Genomic DNA, 14,319 nt, shown 5'->3' with positions numbered 1-14,319 from the left:
ATCCCATCTCAGACTGCTCTCATGCAGACTCAGATTGAGGCCACGCAAGCACTGACTGCTGCCATTGTCGCTGGTTCGGACACATTTCCCCGGGGCGCTCTCCGCGCTGCAGCAGGCCAGCAATCTGTGCTCCAGCAGATTGCTCCGGATGCTGATGTGCTGCCCCTTGGGAGTGCCAGTGTGTTGGCCGAGCAGGGAGTTGCTGTCCTCTCTCAAGATGACAGCATTCCTGCTGCCACCACTGTCACTTCTCCACTGCACTTGCCACTGCCTGTAGGACAGACTGCTGCTGCCCATGCAGAGTTGGTGCAGTCTGCAGCCGGGCCCTCCAGGCCCAGAGCTGGTCGAGGCCGTCCTTCAAGGGCATCTGCAGTCTCAGGTTCTGACAATCAGCAGCCTTCCACCAGCCTTGCTGCAGCCACTGGGGTCCCATTACGGAGGAGTAGGGTGGGAAAGGGGGGGGGGGAAAGTGCGCAAGGGAAGGAGATCACCTTCGAAGGGCAAAAAGTAGGAGGTGTGACAAAATGTTGGTCATTTTTTTAATTGAAGGCCGAGGTTAGTGTTCAAACTTTTGTTTATTGTTTTGGACATTATCTCCAGGTTGTGAGAACCAGTTATGTTAATGAATGATTTTTTGTGTTTGTTTCTATTAGTTTGTCATGAAGAAATGACACACACAGTTTGTAAAATTAAAAAAAAGTTTTTGTATTCAAAATGTACAGGTTTGGCCTTTGGAATCATTGCTGCCTTGGCCGGCTTAGGGGCTGCGGGTTGGTTTCATTCATGTTGTTCTCCGTGCCAGAAGCCATTTCCTCAGCTGGGGCCTAGAAGCGGCTTGTTATCAGCCATTAACGGACAGCCCTTGCAGTTTCAACATTGTGGGCTCAACCCTTGTCCCTGAGGAACCAACCACTTGGCTGATGCGGTGCCTGGAAAAGTTCTGGCACAGTAGTCTGGCGCAAGATGAAAGCATCGTGGCTGCTGCCAGGATAGTGGGCATTGACTGCGAGTTATCAGCTGTCTGTGGTCACAGACCAACTGGACGTTTAAGGAGTGGAACCCCTTGCGGTTTCGGAAAACCTCTGCATTCTCATGTGGTGCCTGCAATGCCACATGCGTGCAGTCAATGGCGCCCTGCACCATGGGGAAGCCCGCTATCCTCACAAAGCCCAATGCGTGTTCATGCTGTTTGGCCCGGGTCATCGGGAAAGAGATGTACTGGCCTCTCCTTTTATAGAGGGCATTTGTGACCTGACGGATATAGCAATGGACCGCGAACTGGGAGATATTGGCGATGTCCCCAATAGCTGCTTGAAAGGAGCCGATGGCATAAAAGTTCAGAGCCACTGTGACCTTCACTGCCACCGACAGAGACATCCTGGTCCTCAGTAGAGGCTGCAGCAGGTAGCAGAGCTCAGTGACCACCTCCTTGGTGAAGCGCAGCCTGCGCAAACACTGCTCCTCAGACAAATGAATGTAGGAGAATTGTTGCCGAAATACCCTGGGAGGGTAAGGTCTCCTGTACAGAGGCCTGTTGGCCCTCCTCCGTCTGGCCATGATTGCCACTCTCTCTCTACGTCTCTGTTGCCTCCAATTCTGCAGGCGCAGGATGCCACCCCGAATCTCGGTAATCAAGGTCAAATCCAAAAGTACCTGCAAAGTGACGCTCAGTAGCCAAAACTACTTCACACAGCGTTGACTCTATGCAGAAGTCTCTCTATCTCTCTCTCAGAATCTCTCCGTTAGAATGTGTAGTGCAAAAATGTCTACCACAGAAAAAGCCAGGAAGAGGCTGCCTTTAAATAGCGCCCCCCCCAGCCCCTCACCGACTGGGAAACGTTCCAGTCTCCCTGTCGTTGCTTGCGCCAGGCGGAAAGGAGGGGGGCACCACTCAATATCCGGTCCGGGGCGCCACAAGGACGTTGCACACTCGACTGATGTCAAGATCTGCAGGCGCAGGAGATCGGGGTGTGAGTGTTTAGCGCCGCCGCAAAATGTCTGGTCAATTTCGCGAGCAGCGCAGACATCGCTGCGCCTGGGCGTTAGTTGCTTTGCGCCCCATTAGCGCCCTCTTAAGGCAGTAACAGGAGGCGCAAACCAACCAAATTTTCCCCCCTACAGCTTTCATTATTTTCACGTATGTATTTATAGTGTTGCATTCTTGGAAGTGTTTATAACAGCCTGTGCTGGAATAAAACGTGTGAATCAATGGGCATCTTTTTGCAAAATTAAACTACAGTACCGTACAAGCTGCACTGGTTTAAAACTCCTGGCTGCAAAAGACCTACATGAATGGTTGGTATCAGTCCTAAAGCAGCTTGAAGATCAAGCGTGCACTGGTCACCAAACAGGGGTCTGCACTTGGTCCTATATCTTGCACATTAAAACATGGCTGCAGTTTACCAGTTGGGTTCTTCAGCTCTCCTCCAACTAGCCTTACCACTGCAAGGGGCCTGACTAAGACTTTTCAGAACTAAAATACAATACAGATTTACTTGCAAAATACTTTTATATTCATGCAGACTGCTCATCTACATGCAAATATAAATATACACACTTTGAATATGAAGTCACTGTCATTTCTAATACTAAATGAGGTATTAAATCCACAATGTAAGTTGTGTTTCAAAATATTCTGATATATTCGAAACAAGGGGAAAGAATTTCCATAGACAGGATTTGTACAGGTCAAACTTATATGAAGAGTAATGTAACACAAGAACACAAGAAATAGGAGCAGGAGTCGGCCATACATCCCCTCGAGCTTGCTCCACCATTCAATGAGATCATGGCTGAACTTCTACATCAACTCCACTTTCCCGCCCTATCCCCATATCCCTCGATTCGCTTAGTGCCCAAAAATCTATCGCTCTCAGTCTTGAATATACTCAACGACTGAGTACCCACAGCCCTCTGGGGTAAAGAAATTCAAAAATTCACAACCATCGGAGTGAAGAAATTTCTCCTCATTTCGGTCCTAAATGGCCAAACCCTTATCCTGAGACGATGGTCCCTAGTTCTAGCCTCTCCAGCCAGGGGAAACAGCCTCTCAGCATCTACCCTGTTAAGCCCATATGTTCCAATGAGATCACCTTTCATTCTTCTAACTCCAAAGTGTATAGGCCCATTCTACTCAATCTCTCCTCATGGGACAGCCCTCTCATCACAGGAATCAATCTAGTGAACGTTCGTTGCAGCCCTTCCAAGACAAGTATATCCTTCCTTCGGTCAGGAGACCAAAACCGTACACAGTACTCCAGGTGTGGTCTCACCAAAGCCCGATATAATTGCAGCAAGACTTCTTTACTCTTATATTCCAACCCCCTTGTAATAAAGGCTAACATGGCATTTGCTGTACCTGTATGTTAACTTTCTGTGATTAGTGTACAAGGACCCTCAAATCCCTCTGAATACCAATACTTAACTAGTCTCTCACCTTTTAAAAAAAATTCTGCTTTTCCATTCTTCCTATCAAAGTGGATAATCTCACACTTGTCCACATTATACTCCATCTACCACCTTCTTGCCCAATCACTTAACCGGTATTTTTTCCTTTGCGTCCTCCTCGCAGCTTACTTTCCCACCTAGCTTTGGATCATCAGCAAACTTGGATGTATTACACTTGGTCCCCTCATCTAAGTCATTGATATAGATTGTAAATAGCTGAGGCCCAAGCACTGATCCTTGCGACACTCCTATAGTTACATCCCAAAAATGACCCGTTTCTTCATACTCTGTTTTCTGTCCGTTAACCAATCCTCAATTCATGCCAATATATTACCCCCAATCCAATGAGCACTAATCTTGTGTAACACCTTATCAAATGCCTTCTGAAGATCCAAATATGCTACATCCACTGGTTCCCCCTCATCTACCCTGCTAGTTACATCCTCAAAAAATTCTAATAGATTTGTCAAACACTATTTCCCTTTCATAAAACCATGTTGACTCTGCCTAATAATATTGTAATTTTAAGTGCCCTGTTACCACTTCTAGATTCTAGCATTATCCCTACTACTGATGTCAGGCTAACTGGCCTGTAGTTCCCCGTTTTCTCTCTCTCTCGCCCCCGCTCCCCCTCCCCTCCATTCTTGAACAGCGGGGTTACATTTCCTATCTTCCAATCCATGGGGTCCATTCTAGAATCTAGGGAATTCTGGAAGATCAAAACCAATGCATCACTATCTCTGCAGCCATCTCTTTTAAATCCTTACAATGTAGGACATCAAGTCCAAGGGATGTCAACATTTAGTTGCATTAATTTCTCCAGTACTTTTTCCTTACTAATATTAACTACTTTAAGTTCCTCACGCTCATTAGACCCTTGGTTCTCCACAATTTCCGTTATGTTCTTTGTCTTCTACTGTGAAGACAGACACAAATTATTTGTTTAACGTCTCTGCCATTTCCTTATTCCCCATTATAATTTCTCCTGTCTCTGCTTCTAAGGGACCCACGTTTACTTTTGTTAATCTCTTCCTTTTTACATACTTGTAGAAGCTCTTACAATCAGTTTTTATATTTCTTGCTAGCTTACTCTAATTTTCTCCCTCTATCAATTTCTTGGTCATCCTTTGCTGATTTTTAAAACCCTCCCAATCCTCAGGCTTACTACTCTTTTTGGCAACATAAGCCTCTTCTTTTAATCTAATACTATGCTTAACTTCTCCAGTTGGCCATGGCTATACCACTTTTCCTGTGGCATTTTTATTCCTCAAGGGAATGTATATCCGTTGAGAATTTAAAAAAAAAATGTTTCCTATTGCTTATCTACCATCATATCTTTTAATCTAATTTCCCAATCTACCTCAGCCAACTCGCCCCTCATACCTTTGTAATTGGTTTTGTTTAAGTTTAAAACTCTATTTTCAGACTTAACCTTAAACTTAATATGAAATTCTATCATATGATCACTCTTCCCTAAAAGATCCTTTACTATAAGATATAACTGCAGAGTGAGTCACTGTGCCTTTTCCCCCCCATTACTAGATGCCAAGGTACCTTCAGAAATTCGTCAACGCAATCTGTCAGTTGCTTGTGTCCTTGGATATTTAACTCCAGTTCATAAAAACGGGATAACAGCTTAGACTCCCGCCCGCACTGATTACACCTGAAATTAAAGAGAGACATTCCTAATTAAGTGGAGACTAAACAAATGACTGTTTTGAAAAATGCACTACTATAGTATTGACCATAGTTCAATAAGTGGAACTCCTCCTCTATATTAGATGTACCTGGGATACAAGGAGTTGAATCAAGCAACTATCAACTTCAGATTCCCATCTGGATCACCAAGAATTTCATTCATTTCAAATAGGCGCTCAACATTTGGTCAGAATACTCCTCCCATCAAGGAATCTCAGACTTGTAACAATTACCATTTTGCAAATTCTGCTTGGTCACAGATTAACAAATCAATTTACCTAAAAAGTTAGTATCAGATGAAAAGTTGGTTTTCTTTGTTCTACTGAATTTGAATGTTCTGAATGTCAACAAAAATATATGTTTAGTTGGTTTGTGCAACAACTGTTAAGCTGCCAGCTGTCTATGTGGATGTACAATGTATGCAACAGCTAAGAGATAATTATGTCTGCAGATCACTTGCACCACCTAGCACATAGGGAGGCACATTCAAGATGCAGTTACTCGATGGTGACATCATGTTACAGGAAACTTTTTTTTATCCGGCATGGATGGGACCGACGTGGTGCCGGTTCATCAAAAATTCCGGATAACCGAACGCTATAGTAAAAGATACGAGCTGAAAGCTCCGTATAAAGCAACAAACCCTGTTGCTTAGCAACAGCTTCAGAACAATGGGCACAAATTGCAAGCGTCTCTGTAGCTTAGCAACAGCTGCAGCCACACCCTTGCACAGCAACAAATGGAGTAAAAAAAGTAATAAAAGTTACCTGAACCTACTCCTGAATTTTGCCGGTTAACCGATATTTCCGGTTATTTAGGTGCCGGTTAATCGAAAGTTTCCTGTATTTGTAAGTAAGAAAACGGGGCAGTCGCAGAAAACACAAGGACATTAAAATGCCATCAACAAAACAACAATTTGCATTTATACAGCGCCTTTAACATAGGCACTTCACAGGAGTGTAATTAGACAAAAACTGACACTGACCGGGCCAAGGGGGATGGGAGACATTAGGACAGGTGAGCAAATGTTTGGATAAAGAGGTAGGTTTTAAGGAGATGGTAAAGAGGGTGGAGGGGCTTAGGGAGTGAATTCCAGGGCTTAGGGCCTAGACAGCTGAAGGCACACTCGTCAATGATAGGGCAAAGGGAGTCGGGATGCGCAATAGGCCAGATGGGGGTTGCAGCAGCAGAAAGGCTGAAGTAGAGGTGGGCGATATTATGGAGGTGGAAAAAGTCGGTGTTGGTGATGGAGAGGATCCGGGGTTGGAAGCTCAGCTCAGGGTCAAACAAGATGGCAAAGTTACGAACAGTCTGGTTCAGCCTGAGACAGTGGCCAGGGAGGTGGTTGGAATCAATGGCTAGGGAACAGAGTTTGTGGCGAGGGCCAAAGACAATGGCTTCGGTCTCCCCAATGTTTAGTAGGATGAAATTTCCAATACAGAATGTCAGACTTCGAGCCAAGCACCAAAGTATCAATATTTCTCTGAAAACAGTCTCTAATCTAGTTTGGCTTCTCATGGGTTTTGGTGATCATAATCAGTTAATCAACTGTATTGTTTGTGTGATTTTTCCCAGTTTGGACCAAAAAAAAAGTACAGGTTTTTGGTCTTGCACCATCATCCCTTTTGTCATTTAATCGCTCCTGCTTTCCATCCCATCACAGATCTTCCCTTTTGTTCTTTCCTCCCCTCCCCACTTTCCCTGCCTCTGTACTTGCTTAAAACCTGTTACATCTCTAACTTTTTCCAGTTCTGATCAAAGGTCATTGACCTGAAACGTTAATTTTGTTTCTCTCACCACAGATGCTGCCTGACCTGCTGAGTATTTCATAAGAACAAGGATCAGGAGTAGGTCATTCGGCACTTCAAGCCAGCTCCGCCACTCAATAAGATCCTTCTACCTCAACTCCACCATCCCGCACTATCCCCATATCCCTTGATTCCCTTTTTATCCAAAAATTATCGATCTCGGTCTTGAATATACCAAACGACTGAGCATCTACAGAGAGAGTTCCAAAGATTCACCGCCCTCTGAGTGAAGACATTTCTTCTCATCTCAGTCCTAAATGGCCGACCCCTTATCCTGAGACTATGACCCCTAGTTCTAGACACACCAGCCAGGGGAAACATCCTCCCAGCATCTACCCTGTCAAGCCCCTTAAGAATCTTATGTTTCAATGAGATCATCTCTCATTCTTCTAAACTCCAGGGAGTACAGGCCCAGTCTACTCAATCTCTCCTCTTGGACAATCCCCTCATCCCAGGAATCAATCTCGTGAACCTTCGTTGCACTCCCTCTAAGGCAAGTATATCCTTCCTTAGGTAAGGAGACCAAAACTGTGCACAGTGCTCCAGGTGTGGTCTCACCAGGGCCCTATATAATTGTAGTAAGGCTTCTTTACTCTTGTACTCTAATCCCTTTGTAATAAAGGCTAACATATCATTTGCTTTCCTAATTGCTGCTGTACCTGCATGTAAACTTTGATTCGTGTACAAGGACACCCAGGTCCCTCTGAACACCAACATTTCCCAATCTCTCACCATTTAAAAAATACTCTGCTTTTCTATTTTTCCTACCAAAGTGGATAACTTCACATTTCTCCACATTATATTCCATCTGCCACGTCCTTGCCCATTCAATCACTTAACCTGTTTATATCCCTTTGCAGCCTCCTTGCGTTCTCCTCACAGCATTTCTAGCATTTTGTGTTTTTATTACAGGTTTTTCATTGGACACTCTGTAAATACTCACACCATCTTATGTAAAATCCCATATAGCCTAAAACTAATTCCTTATAAACTACTGGTAGGATAGCATAAAAATTTGCTAACGATTAAAGCCTTTATCAAGGTGACAGAAACAGAGCACTGTCTTGCCTCAAAATAGGATTTTTTTTTTTTTTTTTTTGCATACGATAGATCAATGTACTTTAAAGACTGGCTTCAGGAATTGGATTCTTAAAATTAGTTCTTTTGTTGTTGTGGGCTGAAAGACAAGGCTGAGATGTCTATAATTAGTAACTGGTTTCAAGAGGACATCAAGAGGACAAGCGGGCAGCATGGTGGCATAGTGGTTAGCACTGTTGCCTCACAGTGCCAGGGACCCGGGTTCGAATCCGGCCTCGGGTGACTGTCTGTGTGGAGTTTGCACATTCTCCCCGTGTTTGCGTGGGTTTCCTCCGGGTGCTCCGGTTTCCTCCCACAGTCCAAAGATGTGCGGGTTACGTTGATTGGCCATGATAAATTGACCCTTAGTGTTAGGGGGATTAAATACGTGGGGTTACGGGGATAGGGTGGGATATGTGTTGGTGTAGGGGTTACGGGGATAGGGTGGGATATGTGTCGGTGCAGGGGTTACGGGGATCGGGTGGGATATGTGTCGGTGCAGGGGTTACGGGGATCGGGTGGGATATGTGTCGGTGCAGGCTCGATGGGCCGAAATGGCCTCTATCTGCACTGTGGGGTTTCTGTGATTTCTGTGATTCTGTGACATAGACAATCATGGGGGGTAGCATATCATTGTCTGTAATCAGAATCTAAAATCAGCAAGTTTGCTTAGCCAGTCTAACATTTTTGAAATGTTAATGAATTTGAGCTTGCAGACCCATAACAGATATTCCGAATAGTTTATGCCATTGCCGAGTTTCCAGGGCAAACAACCGAGACACTGCATAAATTCATAGCTTAATCTAGCTGAAATAACAGCTGTGCGGATTGCCTGGCTGTTAAGAAGGTCTTTGATCGTCACAGGAACTCGGCCTTTGGAAGCACTGGAGAATTGTACAAGAGCTGGAGGTTTTCATATCCCTCCAGTCCCCTGCTACTCACTGCACTTTTCATACAAGGCGGCCAAGTGGAGGGGCTCTGTGGAGTTCTGCCAATATAAGGGTATATTAGTGACTCAGTTCAAAGGTTATTGAACGGAACTACGTCTGAAGACTGGAGAGTACTGAAATAGTTCATGCTTTATTTAAGTCAAATCTTTGATTGCTACTTTCTTGCTGTGTCTTTCTGCTTGTGTGTAATACCAGCAAACAAATTTGACCATGAAGTTAAAGGTAACAATCAGCCAGTGTTACTTTGCACTGCTAAAATTGTACAGGAGAACCAGGTGAGCAGCCCCATGCTACCCCATTCACAGCTCCTGTCAGAGTGCAAGTTTCAGTTCATAGAAGAGACAGGTCAGCTTCTGGAAACTGACTTTTTACTGTGCCTCTGAATTGAGTGTGTTGAGAGAGCACCTGAATTAGAATAACCATTGCAGTGCACCTTTTAGTTTAGCTCATCACCCCACTGTAAAGTTTGTGTATGGCTCGAATGGTTGAGTCTAGAACATCAAAGTGAAAAAACTTCATGCATTTCTTTACAAGATAAAGAATTTACTCACAATCTGACCAAATAAACTTCACAAAGCACTACCAATGAATACACAACCTTCTGTACCAAGTGTAAAAATTAAATATTGTACTGAAATTTATAATTTCATTAGTTTAAAATGCGCTGAATGTGGGAATGCCAATACACAATAACTATTTTTACAGAAATCTCCCACTCTCAGTAGTCATGGGAGAAATCCAGCATGAAAACTAAGCATTTCAACACCAGTGGAAAAAATGTTGGCAACAAAGTCACCCAGGCTGCCTCTGTGCACCTCCCAGAAGCCGATTACAAAATAGTACTGGCAAAGGCAGAGGAATCGTCTATGGATCCTGGCTAAAACGACATTACAATGAGAGGCAACTAATAAATTCACTTTACAAAGATCCTCAGGCAGAACATAGAGAAAAAAAATAGCTTGCATTTATATACCTTTCACGACCTTAGGACATCCCAATGCGCTTTACAGCCCATGGCCCAGAAATTCGGGTCTCCACGGGTGAGTATGCATGGGGTACTCACCCGTAAGCCCAATGGAAATGCCGGTTTCCTGCATGCACTGCGCATGCGCGGGAAACCGGCACTTCCGTTCCCCTGAAAGAAGGGGTTCAGAGGTGGAACGCATGTGCAGGAGATGCAGCGCGTGCGCATCGAACTTACGGTTTTTTTTTCCAGCTTTTCCTGGGAGTGCAAGTCTCCAGGAGTTACACGTTTAAAAAGCAGGCACAAGGCCTGCTTTTAACAAGGTAAGTGGTGAATTAATTAAAATTAAAACATTTTTTCCACAGGTTTATTATTTTTAAATACTTTAAAGAAAGTTTATTTTTAGCCCCGTTAGAAAATGTAATTAATTTTTTCAAAAATTTAAATTATTGTTTAAAAGTTATTTCATGCAATTTATAGTTTACTTTAAAAATTTGATTTTTTAAAAAATTTATAGAAGATTTAGTGATGTTTTGGGGCTTATAGTATTTATAGGTTTGACAGGTCTTGTGAATGGAGCATTCCCTGCTACCATTGGCTTGCCATGGCCCACGTGACCCCAGGGGACGCATCGAACTAACTGCGCCCCTGGGATACGCAAGCACTGCGCGCCGACAGTTGGAGGAGGCCCAGGATCGGAATCCCATGCGGGCCCACAGCTCAACGGCCGCGTGGTAGGTAAGTGCAGGTCGGGGGCTTGCACCCGCGGGAAGCCCCCGACCCGAATTTCTGGGCCAATGAAGTACTTTTGAAGTGTAGTCACTGTTGTAGTATAGGGAAACAGCAGCCAATTTGCACACAGTAAGCTCCCATAAAACAGCAATGAGATAAATGACCAAATCATCTGCTGTAATGATGTTGATTGGCTCAGAAACCAGGAAGCCTGACTCATCTTTGAATAGAATCATGGGATCTTCTGCATGCCTCTCAGAAGCTCTGATCTCGCTGTAAAAACCCCCCCGAAAATGTTAAGCCTGTTGAATGAGGTGTAACTGGGTTTCTAACGGCATACTAAGTCATAATTCCTACTGAACAGCCTCTCTGACACTGAAAAATTATTTTTATGTTTGTGGAATGTCAAATTTCTCCATTATGAAAAAATTCCACACAGTTTCAAAATAATAAAAAAAATATTTTTAAGTTTGTTTATGGTATTTCAGCTTCTACCTTCATCCCATGTGTATGTCCCAATCTTTATTTTGCTCTCTGTAAAATGATTAAAAAGTGAAGGATAATCAGTTCTTTTTACTTCCTGGTTTGCTGGCTGAGAATTATTCAATGTGACTGGCTGCTTAGCCTGCTTGATCACATCACTGTTGCTGGACGCCAGAGATCTCCTATAGATGGCGGCAGAAATTAAATGAATGTCGGGAAAGGTGAAAATCACGCCACGGAGATCACTAGATCTTTGTGGGCAGCTTTCTTCAAGATCAGCAGCGCGCACTGTCACTTCGCCGCTGACCACGAAATCCTGGCCTATATTTTTTTTTGAAAGGGCAATAAAACAACTCAGTTCAATGGGACCAATATATTGAAAAGTTCCCATGTTAATTCGTAATTACTTTTTATGTGATAAATGACAAATCCTAAATTGAAGTTAACATTATTTCTGGTAAATGGTAGTTAAACTAAAGTTGAGAAATAATGGCCCAGACTTTGTTGGAGCAGGGTAGTTAGACTTGCCCCTGCATGTTTAGGTTTTTTAATTTTTTGCATGGCAGGTTGCTGAAAGTGAGAGCTGATAATGTCACAGCGAGGGAAACCAGGCATCTGGGACCTGAGTGAACAGGGCAACAAACTCTGCATCACCTTAACCAATCAGATTGAAGGACTGAGAAGTAAACAGCGCAAGGACCAAGAAGGAAGTGTCAATTAGAGTGAGTGAATTCAATGTCAAATCAGGTACAGAGAGCGAGAGAGAGAAAGATCAGATTAAGAGAGAAAGAAAAAGAGACAAAGAAAAAGTTTTTAAAAATGTAAATTTTAAATCTCCAACAATAATTAATAGCTGAAGGAATGAAACTCCACACTTGTAAAAGTTAATTTTCAGTGCCAGAGAGGTTGATTGGCAGTAATTAACACACATGTTAAAAGGGTACTTACATTTGAAATACTGTAACAAGACTTAACCGTCTATGGCGAGTTTAGTTTGTATCGACTGCGCAAATACAGCAACTTCACGACATTCAAAGCCTTTCAATGGTGAGGTAGACAGCAAAATGCCGCTTTCGTGAAGCTAACAGCGGAGAGGCACAATTCGAGCAGCAACTTTTGGATAATGCCATTTAACGCGCGTCTACGCCTCGCTTACAGTTACTGCACCATTTGCGCATAAGTAACACTGAGTGCCATTAGCCTCACCATTATTTTAACAGCATAATCTGAATCATTAGTTTGCCTGGCTTTACAAAATATACTATTAACATAAATGCACTCCTATTGCTAGGGGAAAATAAATACATTTCAGACACTAGAAGAGTTCTGGCGACGGGTCATCGACCTGAAACTTTAACTCGGTTTCTCTCTCTACAGATGCTGCCTGACCTGCTGAGTATTTCCAGCATTTTCTGTTTTTATACTAGAAGCGTATGTTGATTGTGTGGTTTTAAAGTTAATTAAGGACTTTGCCTGAAAAGTTCCTTTATAAATTGCTGACCTTTCCAGTCAGGCACAGACTACCTAAATGGAACTCAGTTCGAAATCCTAAATAAAAAGCTGGTCGAAATGAGAGTTCCCCCTACTTTAGGCACGTATAGTTTCTACAGGTAGACTATCCTTTATCCGAAAACCTTGGGACCAGCTGTGTTTCGGTTTTCGGAATTTTTCGGATTTCAGAAGGTTTTCATCTCCGTATCTGACAACAAACACTGTTGTTTAGCAACAGCTTGTAAACACTCGGGCCCTGCCTTGGCAGCGTCTCTGGAGCTGTTGCTAAGCTACAGAGACTCTTTCCACAGCCTGACTGTTTAAAAAAATGCTAGGGGAAGAAAAAAATCCTAACAAAACGGCTGCTGATTTCTGCCGTTAGATCGAGGTTTCCGGCTCCCCCTGCTCCGTATCTGAATTCCTTGACTTAGCGGGGGTCTGGGGCTCGACTGCCGCCGCCAGTTGTGGGAAAGCCGGATATCGGCTGACTCCTACAGTAAGCCGGCCCGCAAATCAGGTCGGGGGGGGGGGGGGGGGGGAAGAAAAGACTATCGGACAGGCCGCTGCAGCTATCGGACGGGCCGCTGTATTGTTGGGTTCACTCTCCCGGTACCTCCTTCACACTGCCTGGCTCGGCCTGCAATCTCCTACCCAGGAGGGAACTCTGTGGCCCACTGCCCTGCTCACAGGGAAAGGCAGAGTTCCCGGATCACTCCTGTCATGTTTGGCGCCACTTGGGTCATGTCGTGCGCACGACTTACGCTCCACGAAAAAACTTTCGGTTTTTAGAGGTTTTCGGAAGTGCGGATAAAGGATAGTCTACCTGTAGTATAATACCAATATTTTACTGTGCAGATTCCATGTTGAAAGCAATTATTCACTTGCTATATCTGAGATCCTGGTATATAAGGACAATCTTTGAATATTGAGTACAGTAGATTCTCATGAACCCAATACCCACATTGTGATTTCCAATGAAATTTCACAACTCCATCTCCATAAACCTACACAGCCAAATTAAATCCACTGTCTCCTGCCCTGGGCCTAGAAGAACCTACTATTGCACATATTATACAGTGAAAAGCAGTGCAAGCACTGAACCAACAATGTAGATATTGTCTACAAACTAGAATTAAGGACAGTAAAAAAAACTTACGTAGGATACTATTTGGTACTATCGTGATAGTTAGTACATCTAATGCCCAGCATTAGAAACAGGACCATTAACAAAATTACAAACTTTATCTCACAAAAACAAACATTGCTACTTCTGGACCAGTAACTCTCGGGAATATTCTCGAGCTCTCCCTCTAGCCACAGGCTTCAATACATTTCCCTCCACAAGTTTCATAGCATTGAGTGCAGTTTCCAGGGCGAGTAGCAAAGGGACTAAAGAAAAAAGGGCGAGAGCAAAGTCCAGATGATAAATAGTGTTAAAGGTGATATAAATACTTCAGGTTCAGAAAAAATTGTAGGAATTGATAAAATACAACAGGAGTGATAAAAAAAAAAACAAGTGTGATAACTTAAAAAGTGAGAGAAAAACAGCAAAAGGGCAGGGTAGGGTTGGCTGCCCAAAGAAGAGTTCTATACATGCAGAAGGAATCAAACACACCAATTAGAAGCGCAAATCCAGTTTAAAGGGCGTGACATGGTGGCCATCACCGAG

General features: G+C 43.6%; 1 protein-coding gene across 10 annotated transcripts in view; it reads right to left on the bottom strand.

The window, feature by feature from the left end:
• Window positions 1-14,319, bottom strand: part of usp48 (ubiquitin specific peptidase 48) — a 208,321-nt gene that overhangs the window by 150,889 nt on the left and 43,113 nt on the right. For all 10 annotated transcript variants that reach the window (XR_015073512.1, XR_015073513.1, XR_015073514.1 and 7 more), the window contains exon 6: window positions 5,002-5,110. Coding sequence is in view for 5 of the 10 variants with exons in the window: in XM_085966770.1 (XP_085822896.1) it covers window positions 5,002-5,110 (109 nt within the window). In the remaining 5 variants the exon portion in view is untranslated. The remainder of the gene's footprint in view (window positions 1-5,001; window positions 5,111-14,319) is intronic.

This window comes from Somniosus microcephalus, chromosome 25, assembly GCF_052327205.1.
Source record: "Somniosus microcephalus isolate GS21.2 chromosome 25, FLI_Smic_1.0, whole genome shotgun sequence".
In the NCBI taxonomy this organism is placed as follows: Eukaryota; Metazoa; Chordata; class Chondrichthyes; order Squaliformes; family Somniosidae; genus Somniosus; species Somniosus microcephalus.
This window is presented reverse-complemented; position numbering and strand designations above follow the sequence as displayed.